The sequence below is a fragment of the Podarcis vaucheri genome (assembly GCF_965113315.1).
Source record: "Podarcis vaucheri genome assembly, chromosome: 6".
NCBI lineage: Eukaryota > Metazoa > Chordata > Lepidosauria > Squamata > Lacertidae > Podarcis > Podarcis vaucheri.
The window spans coordinates 4,186,969-4,214,600 of NC_138764.1; the positions used below are offsets into that span (position 1 = coordinate 4,186,969).

The following is a 27,632-nucleotide window of genomic DNA, read 5'->3' on the forward strand; positions in this document are numbered from 1 at the left end:
CAGCCGCATTAGATTTCCATCTAGTGATCATCTATAGAATGGTCTAGAGCGTCCTAGGTAAATAAAGTCAGTGAAACCCAAATGGTACACTATTGCCTAATGGTTGGAGAAGAATCAACCGTCTAAATGCAAAGTCTACCTTCAGCTGGTGAGAAAGCATCTTTCTCTGGTTGTAGATCCTGCTCCAAATAACTAGATTCAGTCTTGTTTCATAAGCATACAAAGCAAAGATAGTCATGATAGTCCTTTAGGGGGAAACCTCCCAAACCCACCACTGGGCAATACACTTATAAGGGCCAACCAGACCATCACTCAAATGTGGCAAGTTTGTCCAGAAGTCCTAATCACACAGGAGGCTACATCGCTCGGGGGGCGGGGGATAGAAGAGGGAGAATCTAGTTTATGCTGGCCTCTTGCACACACTCAGCTCCAAGGCGGCAGAGATTGCAGGTTGTTGCTCCTTTATCCCAACATCTTAAGTGTGTAATCTGATATTTGCCTAGCAGCAGGGAGGGACTTGCTGAGATATTCATGGAACTAGAAAATGTATATGTTTAACTTATGAAATAGTGGCTTGTAATTTTACTGAAAACTCTGGAGTATTTGATTTGATTTTGTATATTTTATGATTAAAAGAACAACCTTGAAACCAATGCCAGACCAGACACCATAACTCCCGTTAAAATATTCCAGCAGACCCACTGAAATCAGTGGGTGTCAGTCAGTCCCGGGGCTGCCAAGAGTGTGATAGAAGCTGAAAGGGGTACCAGTTCTTACCCCCCCCCAGGCTGCCTGTAGCTTGAAATCTGAACATCAGAGGCTGTGTGAGCAGTGCACCCCGCCCCGGTCAAGACAATATTCACATTGTTTCCAGAAAGCAATATGGGGAGGGGGCTGAATTCTTTAGAAAAAGCCATTCTTAGGTGCAAATTCTAAACTTTTCTGGAAGCTCCATTGCCAGTTAAAGGCACCCCCCCAAAAAAAAAATACATTCCACCCCCCAGTTTGATGGAACTTCACTGTGCTGGTTGATCTAGTCACCTACATGCAGTGCTGAATACATCACTTGAATCCATCTTTATTTTTAGCAGGTGTGTGATTCCCTGATGGAGATCAGTGGGGAAGCTCAAAGGCCAAACAAAACATGAAAGAGCAGCTCCTCCTTTCTGTGTTTCCCACAGTGGATGTGGGAACACAAGGAAGAGCTAATGCCCATGTCTCACAATTCTGATCAGATATCCAAGTGGTTGCTATTTAATGCTAAAGAAATGAGGGGGAAAACCAGAAACTGCAAGTGACAAATTTAACAGCACTATAGTTTTGCCCCCAATGAAGCTTTATCCAGAGCATCCAAGTCGGGGGAATGAGCTCACAGGTTCTGTCACCAACAGATGCTGGACAGCAAGACTCTGGTTTCCGCTGCATGTTCACATATGTGAAGTGTTTTGTATACTTAAAAGCACAACATACATGCTAGGATCATTTTTGAAAAACTGTGGGGCACAGATTAGGGCCTGGGTTCCCTCTACCACTCATCTCCAATGCAGTTTGGAAGTCCAATTTCCCTCTCACAAATCAGCCCGTAATAAAAGGTAGCTTGGTTAACATCAGAACAAATCTACTTTATTTTTCAATTAAAATTGTACATTCATCTTTTGAGCTGCTGAGCAATGGTGCATAGAGCACATGATCTCCTTAAATAATCTGAGTAGAAGACGTATGTTTACAGAACAGTTTGCAAAGGAATCATGTCAACGCTCTTGAACAGTCAAGTCCAGCCAGACAGGCAGTGCTATTGTCTTTCTTGGGGGAGAGAGATGGAGGCAGGCCAGAACCAAAAATGGACTCCAGGTCAGATGTGTGCAAAGCTACGAGCGGGACTTTGGACAGAGCCCCTGTCCTTGCCCACAAGCCCCATGACCTTCAAGTTCTCGTGCAGTTCTGGCTTAAAATGTGCTCAAAATAAATGCCCCCTCAGCTAGGAGAGGAGCAGCTCAGCAACATTTCCCTGCCAAGCCCAAGCTCAGGCAGTAAAGCATGGGGGGGGGGGTGACAGTAGACATTTTGGACATTCATTCTACTTAACCAAGTCACGAAGACTGAAAGGGGCAGGACCACTGAAACCCAGGTGAATTATGGAGGTGAGAGGACAAGACTGCACAAACTCTTCATAGAAGACTTGGGGTACTTGGAGGCTGTGGATGCAGTTCGCTTCCCCATCCAGAATCAGGAATGTCACTCTCCCAAAATCTATATCAGATACGCTACGTAGGACAAACAAACTCAACAATATCAGTATAATTGTCAGTGCAGACAATATCCCGTCTTAAATAATTCATAGCTCAGAAAGGCAAGGAGGCAAAACCCAGGAATAAATTTGCCACAAGAGAATCCTAATTATTTATGCATACACCCCACCCCTTCTAAAATGCTAGCTTCTGAAGACATTACAAAAAAATTCAAGTATTTTCTAAAAGGAGTGGGTGAGACGTTTAAAACGTCTCTTTCTTGTTTTCCTACCATTGCCCAAGTCAACTCTGTCAGAAATGCTGCATAACTTTTGAGAAACCAAGAAGTGAAGGATCCTCATGCGGGGAAGAGAGGCTGCCGGGGTCAAGGTGGATTAAGAGCAAGGCAAACTGCTGCCACAAACTGGGGTGCCTCCCATTCTCGGTAGCAGCAGTGAAAGCTGAGGGGAAGCATGCATAAGATGCTGGGAACTGGGAAGCCTCGAGAGGGCAGGGCCAGTAGTCAAATTTCAGGCATTTCTAGCAGAACAAAGACTCTTCTCTTAAAAACATGTTTAAAACTGGCTCAGGGAAGTAACTCTACAGAAAGCCTCCCAGGAAGAATCTGGTTGGACAACACCCCATAATATCATTATGCGAGCAGAATTAAATGCTTTCTGTAGGCACCTGCCTAACTATTAGCAGATGATGCTGGGAAGACACAAACAGGCAATTTCTCAGAGACTGTAAAACAAAAGAAAACCAGCTCCCCACAAGTCTCTTACTCGATAGAGAGAAGGCTCATAGCTCAACGAGCCCCATCACAGGAGCTGCACTTGATCAGGACCTGAAATATCCACTGGAGTGCACACAAACCAGGATTTCCTTGAAAACGAGGCTCTTTCTAATGCAGCCTTTTAGAGATAATGTCTACTTTTCTATTTAGGCTTACACGTAGGGAGCCAAAAGGTGCCTTCACTGGTTCTCGCCTTCTTCCTGGGAGAAAGGCTTCGTTGTATTACAAAGGAATGGCTAGATGAGACAAGTGCAACCTTCCTGTCTATTGTCTAGCTTCAACTTCTATATAGCCAAATCATCTGGGTGACCCTACCTTGCCCCAGATCCTCTATTTTTAGGGCAGCAATCCTGTTCTGTGGCTGAGGATGTTCCTTTAAGTCTCTGCAGATACAGCCTAACATGTTCAGTCCTAGGGTGTGAAGGCTTTGAAAGCTGGCTGGGATTTTGTGTTTTGGGTGCTCCCATTGTGGTTCTTCCATTATAAGATACAAGTGACATTGGAATTGGCCACCCACTAGAGGTGTCAGGTTTTGTGCTCTTTTGGGTGTGTACATCTTGTTATGTTCCATCCCTAGGGTGGGCTGTGTTGTTCCTTTGCTTTTCCCTGTCCTCACCAGTGGCCACCAACCCTTCTCCTAACATTCTGAGGTGCTTGCATCTCTGTGCCATTTTAGCACATCACTTTCTGTGGGTTTTTTCTACCGTTTTCTAAATAGCACAATTGCAAAGTTTTTGAAAAAGTAGTTGCTTTTAAAGAGTTCCTGTAGCACAGGGCAAGAGGTTTGCAGCTAAGCTTACTTCTGAATAAACACAGCTACAGATTGGGCTGAAAGTCCTGTGGACTTTGCTTGAAAATGCCCCCTCTGCAGACTAACCAGTTTCACAGTTTGATCTTTATCAAACAGCCAGTTTCACAACAAGGCTAGAGAGCTTGCCAGCTTGATTTCTCCTGCTTGTTACTTTCACTATTTGGCCATAGTAAAATTGTGAAAAGAAGAGCAGCGCTTGCAGCACACAGCTAGAAGGCGGCAGCCTTACAGGACTATAGCTAGAAACATTTCTACTTTAAAGCAAGTGCTACTGTTTCCAGTGTAACTTATTGATTATATAGTCAACTGAAGGGTGTGGGTTGGGGAAACCTCTTTCCAAGAAGCAATTAATTAAGGTGGAGAGCCCTCAGATCAAGGGAAGGGACTTGGAAAGTCTCTGAAACTGGAAACAATAGAGAAAGGAGGAACGCCTCAAAATGGCACCCATTGCCCCCTCCACTCCTGTTCCACTTTCCCCTCCTTAACAGACTTTCTGAGGTAAGAAGACAAGGAGGAGGAAGTGCTGGGGAAACATGGGAGGAGTACAATGGGCTGACAATGTTATCTGTTCTTCCCATAAAATTGTTTGAAGGCAGATTAAAAGCCTCATCCGGATGCATGTCCTCCATGGCACATTCTGCTGCTTCTCTGCTTGTGGCACAAGGAACTCCGGTTGCTTCACGGACTCTTTCAGATACCAGCAACCCTCCATGCCACCATTCAATGCTTGGCATCTCTAAGTTCGGTGCCATAACCCCCAACACTGCCTTGAGCCTCTATTTCTTTCCCACTGAATTCTTCTTCACCTTCAATCTCCAACATCCATTTCACAGCATTTTCGTTACTGTAGAGTAAATCAAAGGCAAGAAGGAGGCTGATTTCATTGCAACAAAACAGAAACACCTGGGCCTTTCTCTTGCCAACCCCAGAATGAGAAAGGAGGAGTACAGATGGAGTTCGCCTCTGGAAAATACTTTGGCAAAGCAAGGCAGCTTTGGATACGTGCGTCTCTCCTGACCGCTGCCGCAGACTAAAGCATGGTTTGGTAAAGATACCCTCGCTTATAGGCACTCAGTGGGTAAAATGTCGCCACAACAAACTTGCCGTCAAAACTCTTCCCGGTCAGGGCTCGTTGGGCAGCTTTTGAATCCGCAGCATTTGCATACTCAACAAAGACCTGAAAAGAAGCAGGAGGAATGTCAGTCTCCTTTGCCCCCTTGCCCTCTTGCTTTCCAGGACAGGCAAGACACCTCCCAGAAACTGGTAGATTACCTTTGTTAAATACTAAGGAGAAAAATACATTAAAATGGCATACATTTATTTGATAAGGAAAGATTGTAAAATGATTTAGTTCTGCAAAATGTAAGTGTGGTACACTACAGTAGTGTGATTTTTAAAAGACAAAATATAACACTAGAAGATGTTACCAGAATCTCTGGATAAAGTATAGAAGGTAATATTGAAAAACTTAAATGGAGGTGCATTTCTATTGTTTTATAGTCTTAATAGTGTGGCATTTCAGAGGCATTAATAGATAATGCTATTAAAATCCTGTCTCCAAGTCTGAAATGCAATAGTATACAATTTTATTTTAGAGATATATACAAGCAGTAAAGTATTCCAAGATTCCCAGAGAGACAAATGCAAACACACACACAAAATCTGATTTATTTTTTTTTAAATCTGCTTCCATTTATAACAGAATCATTCTCTCTATGCAAGATAGAAGACCGGAGTCGTGTCAGGAAGCCTCAGGATGTGCCTCACTCAGCTGTCACTGTAAAAGGAGAGGTCAGTGCTGCCTTAGACCAAAACCTCAAAGATGAAACATACACACCAATCTTGACTGCCCAAGTACTTACATGGCCTTTGCCTGGATTTTCCTTCGGAACAAACAGGGACACGACCCGTCCATATTTGCAACATTCTTCTCTTATGTCATCCACGATATCTGTGGAATTGAGAAGACAACTGAAAATAAATAGCAAAGAGCAAATAGCATATTGGATAGACTGGCACAGAAGGACCCAGGAATCCTGTTTGCAGAATGCCTGCCTGCCTCCAGAGCAACTGCTGCACAAGGTTCTTGCAAGACTAAGCCACTTACCTAAGCTGCTTGAAGGAAGGGCAGTAAACAAACAAACAAACATAATCAATAACATATTTTTTTGCCACAAATTGCATGTTTCATAACATATAGGGGTCAACAAGTTAAGTCCAGGCTTGACATAGAACACGAGGAAATAGATAAAGCAAATGATCCAGCATTGTGCAGAAAAAAATAGACACATGAGATAGCAATTGCAGTTGAGAATAGATTGAATTCAGAAACTGCAATTAAGATCAATTATAATAAACAATTTATCAATAGATTCCTCCCTGACGGCTTACGAAAATCTCATTGAGTCCTTGCAGGATGTGGTCTCTGTCAACATAAACTCAGCCGGCAAGCCCCGCACTGCTAAAGGGCGCTGTTGGTTTGACCAAGAGTGCCGCACAAAGAAGGAAGCCTTAAGGAACACTTATTTGGCCTATAGAAATGCTGGACTAAATTACTTACCTCCATCTTATTTCAAAATTAAAAAAGAGTATAAAGCCCTTTTGGCCTAAAAAAAAAAGGCAGTCCGAACAAAATTCCTGGTCCCTGCTATTGAATGCCTCACTAAACAATGAAACGAAAGTCTTTTGGCGACTGGTCTCCGACTCAATGAAAAATAGCTCTTCAGCCCCCAGCTGTGTCATTCCAGCTCAGGTTTGGGAGAACCACTTCAGAAATATATTTATGGAAAATCCAAACCTTCCTTCCAGCTTCCAGGATGATGACAGGGCAGAATTGTCACTGCTCCCTCATTGGAGGCCGGTTACTATGGAGGAAGTCTATACATTAATTGGGAATCTGAAGAGCAGAAAGACTCCAGGGAAAGACTTTATCCCAGCAGAGTTGATTACATCAAACCAGCCCTGGTGGGCTCCGCTTCTGGCAGCACTTTTTACGGTAGTAAATAACTTGGGCAAAGTACCATATAGCCAGAAACATGCTATAGTAGTCCCAATCTTTAAGAGAGGCCACCCAAACATACCCTCCAATTATAGGCCAATTAGCCTGCTTTCAATAATTGGGAAGCTGCATGCCCAATTTCTCAGTAACAAACTGACAACTTTTCTAAATGAACAGAATATACTATCTGAAGCCCAGGCAGCCTTTCGTGAGAACCATTCAACATCAGACCACTAATGCTGTCCTTACAAGCCGAGAAGTATACCAGGCCTCTACAGGGTAAGCTCTTTGTGGCCTTCATAGATCTGAAATCAGCGTTTGATTCCATCCCCAGATCCCAGCTATGGTCCAAATTAAATCTGATTTTGCAGGACAAATGATTCCTCTTTCTTATAAAAGACCTGTACAATGGAACCAAACTGCAGGTCAGATGTGGTCGGCAGGGACAGTTATCAAACAGTATTGAGATGACATGGGGGGGTTGAGACAGGGATGCATTTTGGCCCCCACACTAGAAGAGGGCTTAATGGACCCAGATGGACACCTTCCAAAAATAGAAATGAGAAGGACCCCTTTGTTGTTATATGCGGATGACACAGCCATCATCTCACGTTCCAGACCAGGTTTGAAATATCTGCTGAGGAAGTTTTCTTATTACTGGAAATGGTTTATCCATAAATTATGAAAAATCTAAAATTTTAGTATTCAAAAGAAGCTTCTCCTGGTCTAAATGGGTGCTGGATGGCCATAACCTTGAACAGATTAAATACTTCAGTTATCTAGGGCTCATCATACAGGATCTTGGAAGCACCACTGGCAAACCCCCCTTCAGAAGGCGGAGATCACAAAGCTAGCCATACCCAGATTCTTTTTCACAAAGGGCGGCAAATATGTTCCAGCAACCTTAAGGGTTTTCAATGCAAAATCCGTTTCCCAACTCCTGTACACTGCAAATGTCTAGCATAATGGGGACCTGCCAAAGCTAGATGGCTTTAAGGCAAAATTTCTGTGATCTCTGCTGCAGGTACGCAACTGTGTCCCCAACTCCATACTTCTGTTAGACGCTGGTGAATGTCCAATTTCAACTAAAGCATGGTGGGCTGCCCTAAAACATTGGCTCAGGATTTCAGAATTTGATCTAGGGAAAGGGTTTATACCAACACCTGACCAATGAGGAGTTTCTCAGCAAATGGCAGAAAACCATGCCCAGAAAAGCCACCTCTATTGGTCTGTCACCCGCCCCCCAACTTTATTACCTGGGTTATGAAGGCACCTTAAAGATGCTAAAGCTTCTCGGCCTTTTGGCTAAGATCAAGTGTAGTGTAAAGATGCTAAAGCAAAGTTTATGGGATAATGCACATAGTGACTTGCGATCTCAATCACACGTAGTCTGTAGTCTGCTGGCAGTAGGAGTACAATATGGGCATGTCTTTAAGTTAACGCCTTACATTAAAAACCTGACAGTACCAAATTATCGAAGGTTATTCACCAAAGCCAAACTAAACGTCTTTCCTTCTGCAGTGTTGGATGGCAGGTGGAGAGGAGCTCCCTACCAAGACAGACTTTGCTCATGTGCCCAAGACATCGATTCTATAAAACATATTTTGCTGCACTGTGCGAAATATGAGCAAGGCAGGGCTGAACTGATATTACCCTTGCTGGTACCTTTCCCAGGAAAATCAGAGGCTCATTATGTCAGGTTCCTATTGGAAGACCGGACAAATGCTAGAACATTAGCAGTGGCAAAGTTTTTATCGGTGGTTGCAAAAACCAATGATCCCTATCTTTAAGTCTGAGCAAAATGCTTGTTTAACCTGGAGGTAGGCTGTCTGAATTGTGCATTGCTTTGTAACGATTTGTTGGGTCTCTGGACCGTAATAAAGATTGATCGATTGAACTATCTATGTGAGTCAGCCAGAATATAATTAAACTGCCCGAGTCCATATTCTAAGCAAGTACAACCTGCTCTTCCATGCAGCATGGAGGAGAAGGGCTTATGGCACTAGTGGGGTAAGCCTGAGTGCCTGGACTTCTGTCGTAAACGCTACCCCAGCACCTAGTAAGTATTCTAGACCTTAGGGGCAGGCAGACCTCAGCTTTGTGCTTTTACTAGAACCCAGAGATCCATCCACCAGAGTAAGGCCCCAAATGGTGGCACAGGTGGCCAATTGCCATGAGCTGCACACTGGAGACTACAAGACAAGCAGAAATCTAACCAGGAAATCTGAGGCTGACACCACCACCCTGCCCACAATGGCCAGCAGAGCTGGACAAAGACCTAATCAAGGGCAGGCAATTAAAACTCTTATTTCCTGGCTTCTGGTTCCGGTCTGCCTTAATAAAGAAAGCTCCCACAGCAGCAGGAGATCGTTGGTGAAGAAAAAACAAGGATGATTGAGGTTAATTATCCCTTGCAAATTCTCCCCAGGGACAGGGGGGGATGGGCTTCACTCGCAGTTCGTCTTGGTACCTGGCTCTCGCTCCAGCATGGATTGTAGGAGGCAGGAGGTGCTGAGTGCAAAAGCACTTTGCCTACTGATTAACCCCCCTACGCTGCCATTAAGAAGCAGAGGTTGTCCTGTTAATCAGAGTTTAATCTGGACTAATGTAGAGATGTGTGCTAGAAGAAATGAGATCATAAACTGTGGAATCGAAGCAGCTGCAAGGTTGTTAAAGTTTGAATTTGAAAGAAGACTTCATTTGGTATAAAAGACGGTGTGGAGGGAGGGAAGCCCGTGGTTTCTTTATATAAAGTGTTATTCTCTACATATATGATTTGGCAACCCTCCCTTGAAATGGTAATTTAAATTCTGGATATTCAGATGATGAGGGTGAAAAATGGATTGCAGATATGGAATATAACATCAAATGGAATTGTGTGTGTAAAACAAAAACGAAAAATTGGGAAAAGGGAGAGTTCTATTTTGCAAAAGGTTTATGATGGAAACGCAGAGCTGATTCTTCCCAACTCCCTATTATCCTTAGACTGTATTGAATAATGCTTTTTTTAAAAAATGATATTTATTGAAAGTTTAAAATTACAGAGAATAAAAAAGAGAGAAGGAGAAGAAGAAAAAGAAGGAAAAGATATATATATAATCAGAAAAACAAGGAATTAAGCAATACAAGTCAATAAAAAGAAAAAAAGAAAAATACAAAACACACAATACATCAAAACCAACAACAACAACAACAAAGGAAAAACAAAAAAATTAAAAACAAATCCAGTATTCCCAAATCTTTCTTTCGTTAACTTGTTTCATCGACCTCCTCACACCTCCCTTTTTTGTATTCTAATTATTAATTATCTCAGCAAATCCTTTCCATCTTTTACTATATTCTATCATTAAATTACCTTAATTTATTTTAACCTTATCTTACCATAAAAAGCCCTAGAGCTTAAAACTTATTTATACATAATTCCTTATAGTATTTCTACTAAAGCCAAATAGTTTCATTTCAGCATTTTTCTAACACTCGTTAATTTTACAATATTTCTCTAAATGAATTTTTAAACTTTCTTCCAATCTTCATCCATCGTCTCTTCTTCCTGGTCTCGGGTTTTGTCAGTCCTTTCTATCCCTTCCATCTAGTCCATTAACCTGGTGACCTTCTATCCGAGGCTCTTAAGTCTTTTCCATGTCCCTTCTGTAGGTCTTCTTCATGTTTATACCTGCACTTTACTTTATCTTCTGCTGATCTTATTCTTAATTTCCTTCCTTCCTCACTGAGCGGTAGATCTCGGGGAGACTCCAACCTAACAATGTCTTTATCCCTTCTCGACAGGTCAGCCCATTCTCCACAGTCAGCACTGAAATCCAAAATATATTTGAAGGCATGTTTCAAAGTCCCTCCAAAATTAAGGGCCCCCACAACTCCAAGCTCCCCCTGGCCCACAACCAGATCCCAAAAGTCAGAACATCCCTGCATAGGGGGATCCATCCAGCTTCCCATCTCCAAACCAAACAGTACTCCATCTCTCCAAATCTGACTTTCTCCAGGTTCAGTCATCAGAAACAACAACTTATTTTCCTGCAAGGCTGCAGCTCTCTCCATTTCTATAACTTGAGGTTCAGCAACAACCTCCTCCTTTGTCTTCTGCACAATTTGCCCTGTCAAAGCAAATTCCTGAGATGGTTCCTGAGTAGTTTCTATGTAGGTATTCACCGTTTGTCCAAAATTGCTAACTGCAACAGTCATCAAATCCATCTTTTCATGTAGCTGTTCCAGTAAAGCGCTTATCTTGCAAAGAGCAAGCACTAAGACTTCTTCTAGACATATTCTTGCTCAAGGTCAAAGTCTGGTTCCCACGATCTTTAATCTCTGCAGCTGTAAAATTCCCCAGATCGACTCCAGCAACAGTATCACAAGCTCCCTCTAGAGGAAACAATTTCTGTTTGTATCCGTCTTTTTGAAAGCAGCTCCAGCAACAAAATTACTTTCGTTTTCCAGATATTTTATTCCTTTTTATATGCAGAAGGAAACATTGGAATCAACATGTTTCTCTTTTTTAACTATCTGTCAAAAAACGTTTTATTCACAGTCAATGAACTTCCCCAAAGCGTCTGTCTCTGACATCCCGTTCCCAGGTTCAAGACGGTGGAAATTTATCTTTCTTTACTCTCTCTCCTGTAGGTTTAAACAATCTAAGATTTCCCCCCTCTTCTCCTGCTTCCAAGAGGGGTTTGGTGTTTTTAGCTGATGAAAATTTAGTCCTTTACAAACGACTTTCCAGACTTTAGCTTGCAATGTCTGCTTCAATCTATTTACAAAAGCGGAAGGCGGACTTCCTGTTTAGACCTTCCCGCTTCAGTGCCAAATTAATTCAACTTTTAAAACTCCAATTCTTCACTTTACTCACGGGTAGTTACTTTTAAATCCAATTGTCCACAGGAAAAAGTCAGCGCTCTCCGGCAACAGCTGTGCGGCTTCACTCCGTGAAAGTAGCAATCAGTTCGAAGCACCGCGCCGCTGACCCCACTTCGCTCCGGAGCCCCAAAATGGGTTTCCCCGCGAGTAGGGGAGGCGCTCTTGGTGCCCGCCGAATCCCACATTCCCAGGCTTCCTCCGCCTGGGATTTTTAAGGGGTCTCCGCCTTCGCCGCGGCGGCAAGACCCGATTCTCACGGAGCGGGTTCCTCTCGGTCAGAGGAACTCCGCCATTGCCGATGGCGCTAACCCGGAAGTCCCCGGTCAAAGTTGTACTAAAGGGGCTTGGAATTTAATTTAATTGGAAGCGTAATCGCTCATCTTCCGCTGGACGGAGGGATGAGAGAAAACTGCAAGCTTGCCAAGGGTTGAAAAGGTTCATTACTGAGTTATTTGAAGTTTGACAGCTTGCTCTCCTTCCCAGGCTTAGAGAAATTTATTGGGAAAGTGTGACTTTTGTAGCTGCAAAACAATGAACCAGGGACAGAACAATGGAGAACTTCTGAAACAACAATGGGACATCAGCGCCACCCAAGGCATGCTGGAGAACAGCAACAATTGACAAAAGATAGACCTAATATATTACAAGGACCAGAAGGAGCACTATGGACAGACAGAATAATTGCCACACACAGGAAGGATGCTTCACCTGTAGGTGTAGAAATCATTTAATGTGTCAATACGAATGGAAATTGTTAAAACTGCAGTTGCGATATAAGGGATTGGTATTTTGACTGGAGTGTAACTGAAATTTATAAAATTTTGGAATGAAGAAACAAAATAAATCATCAAACCATCAATTCTAGTATGCAGGAGGCAGGGGGGCACCTAAATTGTATAATTTGGCATCTCAATGACTGGTATTATTAATTGTATTATAATTTGGCATTGTTAGAATGAGGCTATTATTGGACTGTTGAAACTGAAAACTAATAAAAATTATTATTGAAAAATACTCTTATTTCCCAAGCGAGGTCTATGGCGCCACAGAGAGAAGCTCCAAGTTAGTCACTGGGTCAATTACAGTTAGTTCTGGGTTCAGTGGCAATTTTTAAGGGGCAGCATGCTGTGTCAGCATTCCTGATCAGCATCCTGGTCCCATTTTAGAGCTAGGGAACACTGAGACACCAAGGAATACACTTTTTCAAGGCCAAGAATTGTGCCTAGGCTTGCTTTTGAGCATTCTCAGGTTTGCCACTTTAGGATGAAACTCAGATGAGCAGCTCCCTCCTATGCATTTTTGCTCAGTTGCTCAAGTGACCGGAACATAATGGTGGTCTTAGAAGTTAAACAAAACAAACAGAGTCACTGTGTGGGGCCTAGACGCTGCCACAAGCACCACACGTCCCCTTCCCTTATTCTACTGAAAATGAATAGATGTGGAGACTTTAAAAAAAACCCCACAAACAGCAGTTGGTTCAGTCTTCAAAATGGTTTAGGGGAGGGGTGGGGAACCTTCTGGACTCTGTGCACCAGGTCCTTATCAGGGCCAAATTATGACGCCACATGACTGACATGCGCATGGGGCCACCTGCCTGTCAAAATCCCTTGCATTTTGCAAGTCTCCCTGCGCTGGCTTTTAAGTCCCCAACCTTGAAGGTTTTAAAAAGGGAGCACAAGGAGAAAGCGCTTCCAACTCTCCCCATGCTTCCCCTTTAAGCTTCCAATATCAAGATCACAGGAACCGTTTGAAAGCCTTTGCAAAAGCCTCTCTGAAGCAGCCTGCAGGTGCAAGCTATTGCACAGCCTGCTTTTGCACAGGGCTTCAGTCCCTGCTCTGCTGATACACAGGGATTAAATCCTGCTGCCTTGGCTGCATGATCGTGTGCACTGCTGGGAACAGGATCACACAGTCAGGCCAGTGACATCAGCTGGTTGGGGGGGGGGAAAGGACCTCGCAGGTCAAACTGGAACTCCAAGACTGTCCCACATGCAGAGGTTCTCCGCTCTTTCTGTAACAGAAGTCAGTAATATGTAGAGCGGATCACCCCCCCCCCATAAATGTAGACAACACAGAAGGGCTATGGGAACCAACGGTAGTTATCTCTCTTTCAGTTTGTCTCTTGTACTCCGTATTTTCTGCAACTGACACAAAAGGAGCCACAATTTTTCCAAGCACAACAGTGGTTTGGGTGGGAGTAGGAGGGCGCTTAGCCTTCCCGCATCTACTGACTCTCCCTTACAAGCCCCCTTCAAGGTAATTCATCCTTCACCCGCTTCCTCAGGCACCAGAGCTACAGGGGGGAGAATCTGCAGGTGGGGAGGATGTCAGTACACACAAGGCCTCCCTCTCTTCCGTGCAACTGCAGGAAACCAGGCAGAGGGCCTTCTCGGTAGTGGCACCCGCCCTGTGGAACGCCTTCCCATCAGATGTCAAACAGAGAAGTATCGGGACGTTTTTAACGTGGAATGTTTTTCTGTGTTGTTATTATGTTGGAAGCCACCCAGAGTGGCTGGGGCAACCATGTCACACAGGCAGGGTATAAGTAAATAAATTATTATTATTATTATTATTAATAATACCAAGGTGGGGTGGGAATCTGTAACATCAGCCTGCAAGCGCTGCTCTTCTAGAGACCATTTTATTCAAAATATTGCACTCATATTTACTTTTGTTATGCAATAATTCTTTAAACATTTTTGCTTGGAGGTTACTGGCTCTGCCTAAATTTGAATCACACCTAGCTTGAAGCAGGATAATTTTCTTCCTCTCTCTGCCCAGGGCAGCTCTGGGAAATAGTTGCCTTTCCCACTTCCAGGGCATCTCAAGCCATCCTGTAGCGTGCTGAAGGATAAGGAGCTACATCAAGATGTACCAACCTTCAAATTCTTCTTCATTTTGGAGAGAGGTATCGCTCAAAATATTTAGCAGTCTCAGCACTGGAGTTGGAAGCATCACCAGATCTTCAACATGGGGGGCTGTTAAAGCAATGTAAGGTGATCATTATATCAAAGAGAAATTAGAAATGGTTGGATGCAAGTTGCTACAACCTACTCAATCCTATACTCAGAGAGCTAAAAAGTTTATCTTTCTTTACCTTGCCTTATCACATACAATGCCTCTTTACCTTGTATTTTTTACCTTGTGAACCGCCCTGAGATCCTGAAGGGCAGCATATAAATCTAATAAATAAAAATGATTAAAAAAACTCTCCTTGTAATGTTGGGTTCAGACATCCGTGAAATGGGGCTAAGCCCGATTCAGACATTTAAAATGGCAAACGGGAGAAGTGTGAAAGGAGGAAACATTAATTGAAAACATACCCTTAGGAGTCCACAAGATGCCCAGAGGGTCCAGACCCTCTTAAGGACAAATGTTGTTTTTAAGATGTTAACCAGCTTAAACTTGATGCAGAGAATGGATAGAAAATCTCAAAATGAAATGAACAGAGTCAGGGCCAGTTAGGCAAGCGTTATTTGTGGCCAGAGAAATGAAATACGTTATACACCCTACCAAAAGGAATGCTGAAGAAGGGGCTGCACAAGGCCTTTGCTGCAGTGGCTCTTTCCTGTGGGTCCTCGCGAAGCATGCTGGAAAGCAAAAAGGAGTCTTGGTTGTACAAGCAAGTTCCAGAGATGCTCCCCACAGGGAGACCATTCAAGCTGCATCCAAGCTGATTTCTAGAAGAATAGCAAAAGCCCACCAGGTTCTGGAGAAAGCATGACACCACAGCTTTCATTGTTCCAATTCTATGGCTTTATGGTGATGCTGATTTTATAAACCTTATTATGTATTTCAGTGGTCATTTGCTAGTAATTTTATTTTGGCTGCACTGCAGGTTCCCTTGAGTGCCATTCTGTGGAAGTGTGCTACTGGAACACAAAGCAACATATACATTTCTCCTGCCTTTCTCTTTTAAAGATGAATGGCCATGCCACTGGTTCTCCCCAGGACGTAGATTCTCCATACTGAGTTATGCCAAGGAGAATGAATAATCATGATCTCCCCCACCTGCAAATTAGGTAACTTACTACATGTTGCTGGAAAGAAAGCTCATCTTTAGTATTTTATTTCCCATAAATATTATTACCAAAATAGTCTCAAAAAACCAAACAAGCAGACTGCAAATTCACAGCTCCACCAAACACAATTTGGTCTCATTAATCAATCTACTGGTGAAACCTTCTAACTAGTCCTATTTACACAAGGATGACTGTTTCATGAATCTATTGCACAATTTCCTGATTTGTGTGGGGCTTTGACCCCCGGTTACTTTTTTTAAACCTTCATCTTACTTATTTAAAAGACTTGACTGAAAGGGGAAAGTTGCAAATACAAATTGCCTGAGCTAGCAATTATTTGCTGCTCTCCACAGCAACTGAAAAGAGTTAAGTAAACTGTAGGTGAATGTCAAAAAATGAGGGATGATCTGATACAAAATAAATTATATGGTATTTTGGCATACCTTAGCCTGGTTACTATCTACTATCTCTCCCACATCCCAAGCAAGACTTTGCCCAGCCGCTGCCTTTTAACAACCATTTTCCATTCACATAAGCGGTAGTGATTTTAGCATCCATTAAGTGATGAAACACTTAAGGGCCCTTATGGGAGGCAAATGCTGGTTTTGTATCTGCCATATTAAGGAAGCCCAAGAGAGGAAAAGCTGGGGCTGGGACCTAACAATCCTATTTATTATGTGAAGCATTGCTGAGGTTAAGGGAAAGTCACCAGAGGCAGAAAGTCCCTCTTGTTCAAAAGCCTTCGTAGATAACAATGGAACTCCCCCTTTGTTTGACTAAATCCAGAGGCTGAGCTGGAGCGGCAGGGCAAAACCCCAGAGGAAGAAAACATTGCAGAAGCTAGCAGGCAGCATACCTTTTGAGGAGGTCTCTGAGGTGATAGGCAGGGATGGCAGAATTCACGACACTTTTGCTGGCGAAAATGTGCTCAATAATGGCAGAACTATTTGCCTAGGAAGAAGAGGTGGGAAGAAAATCTCTTAGAAGGAAAAAAACCCCAACCCATCTTGTATTTACTCTGAACAATCTGAACAGAGTTCCCTGAGGTTGTAGCAGAGCCAGCTACTGCTGTAAGCCCCCCCCCCACCCATTAAGCCTGCCGCAGTAATTGCTCCATAACACCTATTCCATGGTGGGTTCAGTATTGACACAAAGCAAACCAGGGCAATTCTATCCATTCCTAAGATGAGTTGATGCTCCTCCCTTCTCTTCAGCCATCTGCACCAGGGATTGGAGCCCCCAGTTGTGCTTGTACTCAGCCACCAACACCACATGCCCTGGGCTGTTCCAAGTTGGGAGAGTGTAGAAGTATGTTTCATCTGCTGACTTTAGAGGTAGATCAGGTACCCTGCTGGGTTGGACTTTTCTTCCTTTCTTCCACTAAAGCTCACATCGCTTGCTAATACCAAATGGTATTCGCAAATGGTGTAAACAGGAATGGTTTGGATTCTTAGATCACGGACTGCAGTTTCTTGAAGATGGACTTCTGGCAAGCGATGGGCTGCACCTCACAACGGTTGGGAGAAATGTTTTTGCCAAAAATCTCAGAAACCTCATCAGGAGGGCTTTAAACTGACTAATGTGGGGGAGGGAGACAGTGCTCCTGAAGCTGGGGGTCTATCAATTAATGAAGATCATCATCCAAATGTCATAGACCAAATGGAGCAAACAGCACGCGGACCTAGTGGTGGGAGGAAAAAATCCTTAAATAAGAGACACGGGGGAATGATTAATGGACTTCAATGTCTGTACACTAATGCGCAAAGCATGGGAAATAAACAAGATGAGCTTGAGCTCTTAGTACAGCAAAATAAATATGACATAATAGGCATCACTGAAACCTGGTGGGATAAGTCCCACAATTGGAATGTAATAATGGGGGGATACAATCTATTTCAGAGAAACAGACCAGACAAGAAAGGAGGAGGAGTGGCGTTATATGTCAAGGATGTGTATACCTGTGAAGAGATCCAAGATTTAGATCCTCAAAGCCAAAGTGAGAGCATTTGGGTCAAAATTAAGGGAGAGAAGAATAACAGAGACCTCATTGTGGGAATTTACTATAGATCCCCAAGCCAAACGGAGGACATAGATGATGCCTTCCTGGAACAGATGGCCAAGCATGCAAAAGGAAGGGAGATAGTAGTAATGGGGGACTTCAATTACCCGGATATTTGTTGGACGTCAAACTCAGCCAAGAGCATAAGGTCAAACAGATTCCTCACTGGCCTTGCAGACAACTTCATTGTCCAGAAAGTGGGAGAAGCAACAAGAGGAACAGCCATTTTAGATCTGGTCCTAACCAATGTTGATGACCTGGTTAGTGGGGTAGAAGTGGAAGGATCATTAGGCGCGAGTGATCATGCTCTTCTGAAGTTTACTATACAGCGGAAAGGAGCAGCCAAGCATACTAGGACTCAATTTCTTGACTTTAAGAAAGCCGACTTCATAAAACTTAGGGAAGTGCTGGGTGAGATCCCATGGACAGCAATACTAAAAGGAAAGGGAGTTCATGATGGCTGGGAGTTTGTTAAGAGGGAGATAGTAAAAGCACAACGTCAGGCAATACCAATGAGACGGAAACATGGAAGGTGCCTAAAGAAGCCAGGGTGGCTATCTAAAGAACTTTTAACTGAATTAAGATCAAAAAAGGATGTGTACAAAAAATGGAAAAGGGGGGAAACCACCAAAGAGGAATTCAAACAAATAGCCAGCACGTGTAGACACAAAGTCAGAAAAGCTAAAGCACAGAATGAACTCAGGCTTGCTAGAGAGGTTAAAAGCAACAAAAAAGGCTTTTATGGGTATGTTCGTAGCAAAAGGAAGAACAAAGAAACAGTGGGGTCACTCAGAGGAGAAGATGGTGAAATGCAAACAGGGGACACAGAAAGGGCTGAACTCCTCAATGCCTTCTTTGCCTCAGTCTTCTCCGATAAAGAAAACAATGCCCGACCTGAAGAATTTGGAGCAAATGATTCAGCAAAGGAAACACAGCCCAGAATAACTAAGGAGATAGTACAAGAATATTTGGCTAGTTTAGATGTATTCAAGTCTCCAGGGCCAGATGAACTGCATCCAAGAGTATTAAAAGAACTGGCAGATGTGATCTCAGAACCACTGGCAGTCATCTTTGAGAATTCCTGGAGAACAGGCGAAGTCCTGGCAGACTGGAGGAGGGCAAATGTTGTCCCTATTTTCAAAAAGGGGAAAAGAGAGGACCCAAGTAATTACCGCCCAGTCAGTCTGACATCAATACCAGGGAAGATTCTGGAGCAGATCATTAAGCAAACAGTCTGTGAGCACCTAGAAAGGAATGCTGTGATCACCAATAGTCAGCATGGATTTCTGAAAAATAGGTCATGTCAGACTAACCTGATCTCGTTTTATGACAGAATTACAAGCCTGGTAGATGAAGGGAACGCAGTGGATGTAGCCTACCTTGATTTCAGCAAGGCATTTGACAAGGTGCCCCATGATATTCTTGTAAAGAAGCTGGTAAAATGCAGTCTTGACTATGCTACCACTCAGTGGATTTGTAACTGGCTGACTGACCGAACCCAAAGGGTGCTCATCAATGGTTCCTCTTCATCCTGGAGAAGAGTGACTAGTGGGGTGCCACAGGGTTCTGTCTTGGGCCCGGTCTTATTCAACATCTTTATCAACGACTTGGATGATGGACTCAAGGGCATCCTGATCAAATTTGCAGATGACACCAAACTGGGAGGGGTGGCTAACACCCCAGAGGACAGGATCACACTTCAAAACGACCTTGACAGATTAGAGAACTGGGCAAAAACAAACAAGATGAATTTTAACAGGGAGAAATGTAAAGTATTGCACATGGGCAAAAAAAATGAGAGGCACAAATACAAGATGGGGGACACCTGGCTTGAGAGCAGTACATGTGAAAAGGATCTAGGAGTCTTGGTTGACCACAAACTTGACATGAGCCAACAGTGTGACGCGGCAGCTAAAAAAGCCAATGCAATTCTGGGCTGCATCAATAGGAGTATAGCATCTAGATCAAGGGAAGTAATAGTGCCACTGTATTCTGCTCTGGTCAGACCACACCTGGAGTACTGTGTCCAGTTCTGGGCACCACAATTCAAGAAGGACACTGACAAACTGGAACGTGTCCAGAGGAGGGCAACCAAAATGGTCAAAGGCCTGGAAACGATGCCTTATGAGGAACGGCTAAAGGAGCTGGGCATGTTTAGCCTGGAGAAGAGGAGGTTAAGGGGTGATATGATAGCCATGTTCAAATATATAAAAGGATGTCAAATAGAGGAGGGAGAAAGGTTGTTTTCTGCTGCTCCAGAGAAGCGGACACGGAGCAATGGATCCAAACTACAAGAAAGAAGATTCCACCTAAACATTAGGAAGAACTTCCTGACAGTAAGAGCTGTTCGACAGTGGAATTTGCTGCCAAGGAGTGTGGTGGAGTCTCCTACTTTGGAGGTCTTTAAGCAGAGGCTTGACAACCATATGTCAGGAGTGCTCTGATGGTGTTTCCTGCTTGGCAGGGGGTTGGACTCGATGGCCCTTGTGGTCTCTTCCAACTCTATGATTCTATGATTCTACCACCCAGGTGCCTTTGAGGCGGCTCCCATTCTTCACTCCGGCTCTCTGGGAGAGATGCGCTGGGATCTGTGCTGTGGGGATAGAGGCCGGAGGATGCTCCAGACCTATGATTGTGCTCGTGGGTAGGGATATCCTATCTCTCCCCTGAAAGAAGGTACAACACACCTGGCTGAGGACTGTGAGAAGCTGCAGTCGCCGTGTTGGAAGACTGCAAAGGTACCCATGGAAGGGACGAAGGGTTGTGCAAACTGTAACGTTATAGCAATGCAATTATATAAACCCTACATTACAGGAAAAGCTCATGGCTCGGAGGTGCGGCTCCCGCTCTGCATGCCGCGTTCCAGCTCTGGCATCGCCAGGGAGGGCCGGGGAAGAAGGCTGCCTTAAATCCCAGAAAGCAGCTGCCTGTCCGTGACGAGAATATTGAATCTGAAGGATCTGTGGCCTCAGCTGGCAGCTTATTACATTCCTATGACATGCGCTGATGTCAGCTCGTGTCACCTCCGCTCCTCCCCCAGCAAATGATTGCTTATTTCACAGACTGTTAAGGTATTGGCTCCCATCAGGAAAGCTGCAACATTCAGTATTTTATCTATCCAGCAAGGCAAATTCAAGCCATGTAAGGTGCTGTCTTCTTCAAAGAGGAGTTTCAAAACTCCCAAAGAGAAATTGCCATCAAAGATGAGGTGTGATCTGATCAAGGCAGAATTGAGTGGTACTATTATTTCCCTTGATCTGGGCACTCGACTTCTGTTGATGCAGCCTAGAATAGTGTTAGCTTTCTTTGCTGCTGCATCACACTGTGGACTCATGTTAAGCTTATGGTTTACTAAGAGGGGCTGGGGAAACCAGCCAGATGTGTGAGGTATAAACAATAAATTATTTTTATAAAGGACCCCTAGATTCCTTTCACACGTACTGCTAGTAAGCCAGGCGTCCCCCATCCTATATTTGTGCATCTGGTTCTTCCTGCCTAAGTGCAGAACCATTTGTCCCTTTTGAAAATCATTCTGTTAGTTTAGGTCCAGTTTTCCAATCTGTTATGGTCATTTTGAATTCTGATTCTGTCTTCTGCACCCCTTTCAGTTTGGTGTCCTCTTCAAATTTGACACACATGCCTTCCATTCTTTCATCCAACTCATTTATAAAGGTGTTGAACAACAATGGGCCCAGAACAGAACCCTGCAGCACTCTGCTTATCCCTTATTTCCAGGATGACAAGGAACCATCAATGTGTACTCTTTGGGTTGGCTCAACCAGCTACAAATCCACCTGACAGTTACCTCGTTCAACTCACGTTTTGCCAGCTTCCTTGCAAGAATATCCTGGGGGACTTTGTCAGAAGCCTTACTGAAGTTATTAAGCATTCCTCTGATCCACCAAGCCTGCAAATCTCAAAAGCTAACTGATATCTCTGCAAAATTACTGCAAAGCTCCTCACCCTCCATTCCTGAGACTGGACAGTATGTTTTAGTTTCATTCCTGAAAACATCTCCAGTAATACTATTCCAAGACTCCAGAGATCGATAGCAGAAGTGCATTCCGCCCCGCCTTGCACTCCCGCCTTGGAGAGGCAGTTCTGCCGCTCAGCCTCAGGAGCGCGGTAGCCGTCCGTCTGAATGTACTTCACATCCTGGGGAGAACGAAGAGTTTGCTTAGAAGTCTGAAATCATAACAAAGCACTGCAGTGGATTTGAAACCTTATACCAGTTTGTTTTATGGTGGTCCAGAGAAATCGCCCACTGAGGCTGCTTCATGCAGAGCCAAAGGAGACCACAAGGAAATGCTTAACTTTTGCTAGTCCAAGAATTTGTCAAGAAACTTTTTTACAGAAGCAAAATATAAAAATTCACAAGCAAAAATTCAGCAGCTGCATAGGAAATCTGTTTTGTGATTTAAGTTTAAAATGTTTCAAGGGGTTCTGAAAAGAAACTCACTGGAAAACCACCTCAGTGTATGTTTAAATGTTGATTTGTGCCATTTCCAGGCGGAAATATCCGAGCACTACAGAAGTTTTGCTCTTCCACTACCAGAGGAATTGGTAGGCACTTTTCACACACTCAGGGGGCGGAGCAATTTGTTCTACCCACGCTAACTGGGGGCTCATCCAAACCTCTGGAGCGCTCCTCCTGCACTCCTCCTGCAGATTTCTGAAAGCAGCAAGAGCTTGGTCCCCCCCCCCCCTTGCGGCCCCGAGAGCTCAGTCTTCCATTTGCCCTGATGCTTTCCCCCGGGAAAACTCACAAGTGCTGAACTAGAACAAACAGCCATTAGGTTTTCCGTGGACTGCTGTTTGTTCTGATGTAGCGCCAAGAGCAGATTTTTGTGGGGGAAAGCAACAGGCTCAGACCCCTGCCTAGAAAGCATGGGACAATCAGAAGTGTGGACGAGTCCCATGTGCATCTGAGACTGCTTGGGAGAAAGGAATTCACCTCATGTGCGGCAAACCCGTGTCTTCCTACACATGCGTAGGAACTGCAAGGGATGGACTGGATGACCCTCGGGGTCCCTTCCAACTCTACCATTCTATGATTCTGTGTGAAACAGGAAACCTCAGGGCCACACCGCTTAGAGCAGTGTTTCCCAAACTTGGATCTCCAGCTGTTTTTGGACTAGAACTCACATCATCGCTAGCTAGCAAGACCAGTAGTCAGGGATGATGGGAATTGTAGTCCATAAGCAACTGGCGACCAAAGTTTGGGAAGCAGTGCCTTCGAGCAATAAGCAGCCTAGAGCATTCTTTTAAATGTGTACAAAGTACTCAAGCAATTCTGCAACAATGCTCACAGAGCAGAATAGTAGCAATCCCTTCCGTAAAGATTTCAGGATACGTTTTAATAAAAGCACTGCATGTACCCCCCTCCACACACACCCACGGGCACATACACAGGGTGAAGTTTTTAACCAAAGAGAATTTGGAACCATTTCCTGGTCATAGACAAAGATATCTTTACAGCTGAAAGTGTTTTCTTTTGCTACAGTGCACACACGCCTTTTGTCTGGCATTTTTTGCCGGTTTCTGAAAGTGTGTCACCTCCTTTAGAAAAGGCAAAAGCGGGGTGAGTGTGCACAGCGCAAGGGCCCCAAAGCCATTCAGCATTTTCTGCAGTCATCTCACCTCTCTGATTACCTTTTTGCCTAAAAGGTTCCAATGACGCTTGACCAACCTGAATTCCCTCCTTGAAGCTGAGTCCAAAGTCAATGAGCTTGAAGCCCTCCTCCTCCGCACTCCACAGGATGTTGTGCGGCTTCAGGTCTGCATGCACATAGCCTCTGTGGTGGAGGAAGGCAAGGCCTTCCAGGACGTCTCGCGCACAGTGCTGGGTGAGCCACATGGAGCAGCCATGCTGGCTGGAGTGTGCCAGCAGATCTGACACGCTGATGTCCAGCAACTCCAACAAGAGGCAGCACGACGGGCCTTGGGCAGAAGGGTAGTCAGTGAACACACCGTACAGAGTCACTGCAGGTAGAAAAACACCCCAAAAGGATCAGCAGGGGTTACTTGGTGGGGCACCACTGTTCTGCGCTATGGCAGTGATTCCCACAAAAAGCCGCATTTGGAACATACAAGATTCAGTTGTTTCCAGCACTTTTCCTAGAGCATCTGGGCCTGGGTATAATTTTAATCCAGAGCTAGGCAAGTGCCGCTTGTTTCTTTTGGGGGATGAACCTTCTAACCTTCAAGAGAATCCTTACCCCAATTCTGTGGCCATTGAAGAAAAATGGATGCAGCACAAATAAGGTCAACAACGAAACAGTCTTTAGGTAGCACCAAATAAAATTCTAGTCTGGATCCATGCAGAGTTCTGCTGCGATGGAAGTCATTGCCAACATGGTTGGCAATATGGGTACAGAAATGAATTCAAACACCTTGGATACTCTGCATGGGTCCAATATGGCATCATTTGAGAAGGAAATCCGTCTGGCTGAACTCCTGTCCGCGGCCCAATTTTCCGGATCTTTCCCCCAGTAGCACAGCAACAAGACTTGGTTCACTCATTGCGGTTGTTGGCCAAAGCATGATATGCCAAGCTGCAGCATTTCCAGTGGATGCCTGAATGCACTTCATGGATTGCCTAGCTGTGATTCTTCTTGCCTTTGGAATTTTAGAGGGAAACACTGGTTGTTCCTCAGGACCAGTTCCCAGAAACAAGTCAGTTTCCTTCTGCTCCAAGCCCCATTGTAAGTTACCACCAGCCATGCTCTGTGCTGTACGGGGGCTACACTTGACCATTTGGTGTAGATTTATGCTGTTATGCGCAGAGCCAACCATCCGTCACATAGTTCCCATCAGTATGTCTGGCGGTGTGGGGGCAAGAGGGGCTGGGGCTGGCCTGGTAGTAAACATCTATGTCTCTCAACAAAGACAGCCATAGGGTTGCATGCTCATTGCAAGAGGTTAAGAAGCAGTCACCGTAAAGTGATGGTAATCTGCAGCAGACCTCTGGCAGCAGCTGTGAGAAGCCAAATCAGATGAAAGCACTGTTGCCTTGAGATGCAGTGGTAAGTCTCACATTTATTATTTGTTGGGAAGTTTTAAGTATCACTCTTCAGCAAAGCAACAAGGCTTAGAATCACAGACTCGCAGTGCTGGAAGGGAGCCTGAGGGTCATCTAGTCCAACCCCCTGCAAGGCAGGAATATGCAGCTGTCCCAGACGGGGATTGAACCTGCCGCCTTGGCGTCTTAGCACACCATGCTCTAAGCCATGGAGCGTGTCTGTTTCCCACTCAGGCTTCAGACAAAATGAACACACTCAACAAGACTTGCGCCAGCCTTCCCCAGCCTCTTGACCTCCCAGTGGCTTGGACTGCAACTCTCACAGGCCAATGGTCAGGGATGATGAAGGGCAACAGGTTGGGGAATGCTTACAGACATCACCCTCAGTACCATGTTGTGTTTGGGACATCTGTTCCCCTCCCAGATTGCACCCTCTCTGCTGGCCAAGTGATTCCTCAGGCTGTGCACATGTACCCATTTTATTTAGTGAACCGATTTATATCCTGCATTTCTTCCACAATGCATCTGAAGGTGATGTCGGGGGGGTCGGGTCTCCCCTGGGACGAGGGTCGGATTCAGATCTGCTTAACTTTAGCACGGGGCTGCTCCCTTGCAAAATGGGATGCACTGAATGGCTTTGCCACTTCTGGTCCTGGAGATGGGCAGGGCAAAGCAGATATTGCCTGTCAAAGGATCAATCACTAATACCATCACCAGGCACTGGATTAAGCCCCCCTGGCTGCTTCCCCATTGGTGGGACGGCTGAATCACTAAACAGCCGCCCTGCGGCTCCCTGCTTCTCCCCATAGGGGCTCTGGAGTTTGGTCCCAGCACATGGCGGGCGGCGATGCCGAGACCAGGTTGCTCCCGGGGGAGGATGTGCCCGGAAAGGGGCCGGAGAGCGCGCCGGGCTGCGGGAGGCCCAGGCTGGGGTTCTCCTTGGGCAAAGCCCCCCCCCCCGCCAGGCCCCTGCGAGGGGGGGGGATCCCAGGGGTCATTTAGTCCACCCCCGGCCAGCCCAGACGGGGAGCGTCTGCCAAGGAAGCCCCTTTCCGCCTCCGCTCCTGCTCTCTGCACAAGCCCCGGAACCCGCTGCCCCCCCCCCGCGCTCTCTCACCGATGCTGCGGTGGCCGCGCAGCTCCTCCAGCGCCGCGCGCTCCTTGCGGAAGCCGTAGCCGCCGCCGCCCCCCTCCGCCTCCTCCCCGCGGGCGGGCGGCAGGAAGGCCTTGAGGGCGGCCGGCGGGGCGCCAGGGTCTCCCAGGCAGCGCGCCCGGTACACGGCGGCCGACGAGCCCCGGCCCAGCGGAGCCTCCGCCCGCCACAGCCCCGCCGCCGCCATGGCGCGCCCGCCCGCCCGCCCGCCCGGAAGGGAGGAGGAGGAGGCGGAGACAGGAGGACCGGGGGGGGGGCAGAGGAAAAAAAAGGCCCCTTTGGAAGTGGGCGGGACTGCGGGGGGGCTGTGGAGGGAGAAGGCGGAGCCAAGAGCTGCCCCCCCCGCCAGGTGAGACTGCGGTCCCCTCCGCGCCCCGTCAGGTTGTACGCAGGTGTCTTGGGAGACGCGGCCACTTCTCCCCCCCCCCGCCCCGGAGGCCCCTCTGCGCCCCCGGCCAGAGAGAGAGCAGGCCGAGGGGAAGAGGGACGAGGGCAGGCGGGGAGTCGGCCGCCTCCTCAGAGCAGGGCCCTCGCGAGCCCCGAGTCCGGCGCAGTCCCAGGGGGAGAATTTCAGGGAGTAAGATGACTGTGTGGCCAAGAGACAAGCCGTGCTGGATGCTTCAAAGAATGGCAAAAATATATTTCCAGACTCATCTGACAAGGGAAGAAACCAAGAATAAAATATCAATTTCTGTATGCCACAACTGCAGCAAGAATTTTGTTAGCTAAGAATTGGAAAACGCAAGAAGTACCAACAGTGGAAGAATGGCAGGTGAAGATGATGGATTTTTCAGAGCTAGCCGACCTGACGGGAAGAGTCCGCGACCAGAAGGAGGAAGAATGGATGAAACTTAATGACTATTTAGTTAAACATGTTAAGTTAAATTAATTGGAAAAAGCTTGCATATAGCGGATAGGCTTAGGATTTAAATATGTAATATGTGATGAATTAATATGTTTAATACTGAACTGGGAAGTAAGAAAGATGTTAAGTGATTAAGTTAATTTTATAAGGATATTGATTTGGAAAACCGTTAAAATGATATGCACTGAAATCCAACCAGGGGGATATGAGGAAGTTGTTTAACAAATGTTAATTAGATTAGTCTTAATAAGGTTATGATTTATGTTTGTTTGTCTATTTGTCTGTGTGTTTAAATTTTTGTGAAAAAAACAATAATTTTTTTTTTGGGGGGGAGAAAACACTCCATTTCCCAGCACCCCACAAAATGAGCCCTCAGTGCCCTAACCTGCTGGGTTAAGATATCGCCAAAAATCCAAGGTCAACCGAATCATTACAAAGGGTGCTAAGCTGCGGGGGAAAGCCTCTGCAACGTTTGTCGAGAAAACACTATGTTTCAACAAATGCAGTGGTGCCCCACAAGACGAATGCCTCACAAGACGGAAAACTCGCTAGACGAAAGAGTTTTCCGTTTTGGAGGTGCTTTGCAAAACGAATTTCCTATGGGCTTGCTTCGCAAGACAACAATGTCTTGCGAGTTCCTGCTGGTTTTTCCCCCTTTCCCCCCTTTTTCTAAGCCGCTTATCAGCTGATTCGATCAGCAGATAAGCCGCTAATAGCGCTAATCCGTCAATGGGTTTGCTTCGCAAGACGAAAAAACTGCTAGATGAAGAGAATCACAGAACGGATTCTTTTTGTCTTGCAAGGCACCAC

The 27,632-nt window shown here is 45.3% G+C and overlaps 1 protein-coding gene across 1 annotated transcript; it reads right to left on the reverse strand.

Moving 5' to 3' along the window:
* Nucleotides 1-1,601: 1,601 nt before the first annotated feature.
* On the reverse strand, nucleotides 1,602-26,144 carry UHMK1 (U2AF homology motif kinase 1; the record flags this gene model as incomplete). Its single annotated transcript, XM_082229138.1, has 8 exons — nucleotides 1,602-5,012; nucleotides 5,698-5,786; nucleotides 14,582-14,680; nucleotides 15,216-15,292; nucleotides 16,581-16,675; nucleotides 21,747-21,938; nucleotides 23,473-23,765; nucleotides 25,922-26,144. 8 exons carry the CDS (start codon nucleotides 26,142-26,144, stop codon nucleotides 4,866-4,868), a joined length of 1,215 nt encoding a protein of 404 aa, XP_082085264.1. The 3' UTR covers nucleotides 1,602-4,865.
* Between the last annotated feature and the right edge of the window lie 1,488 nt (nucleotides 26,145-27,632).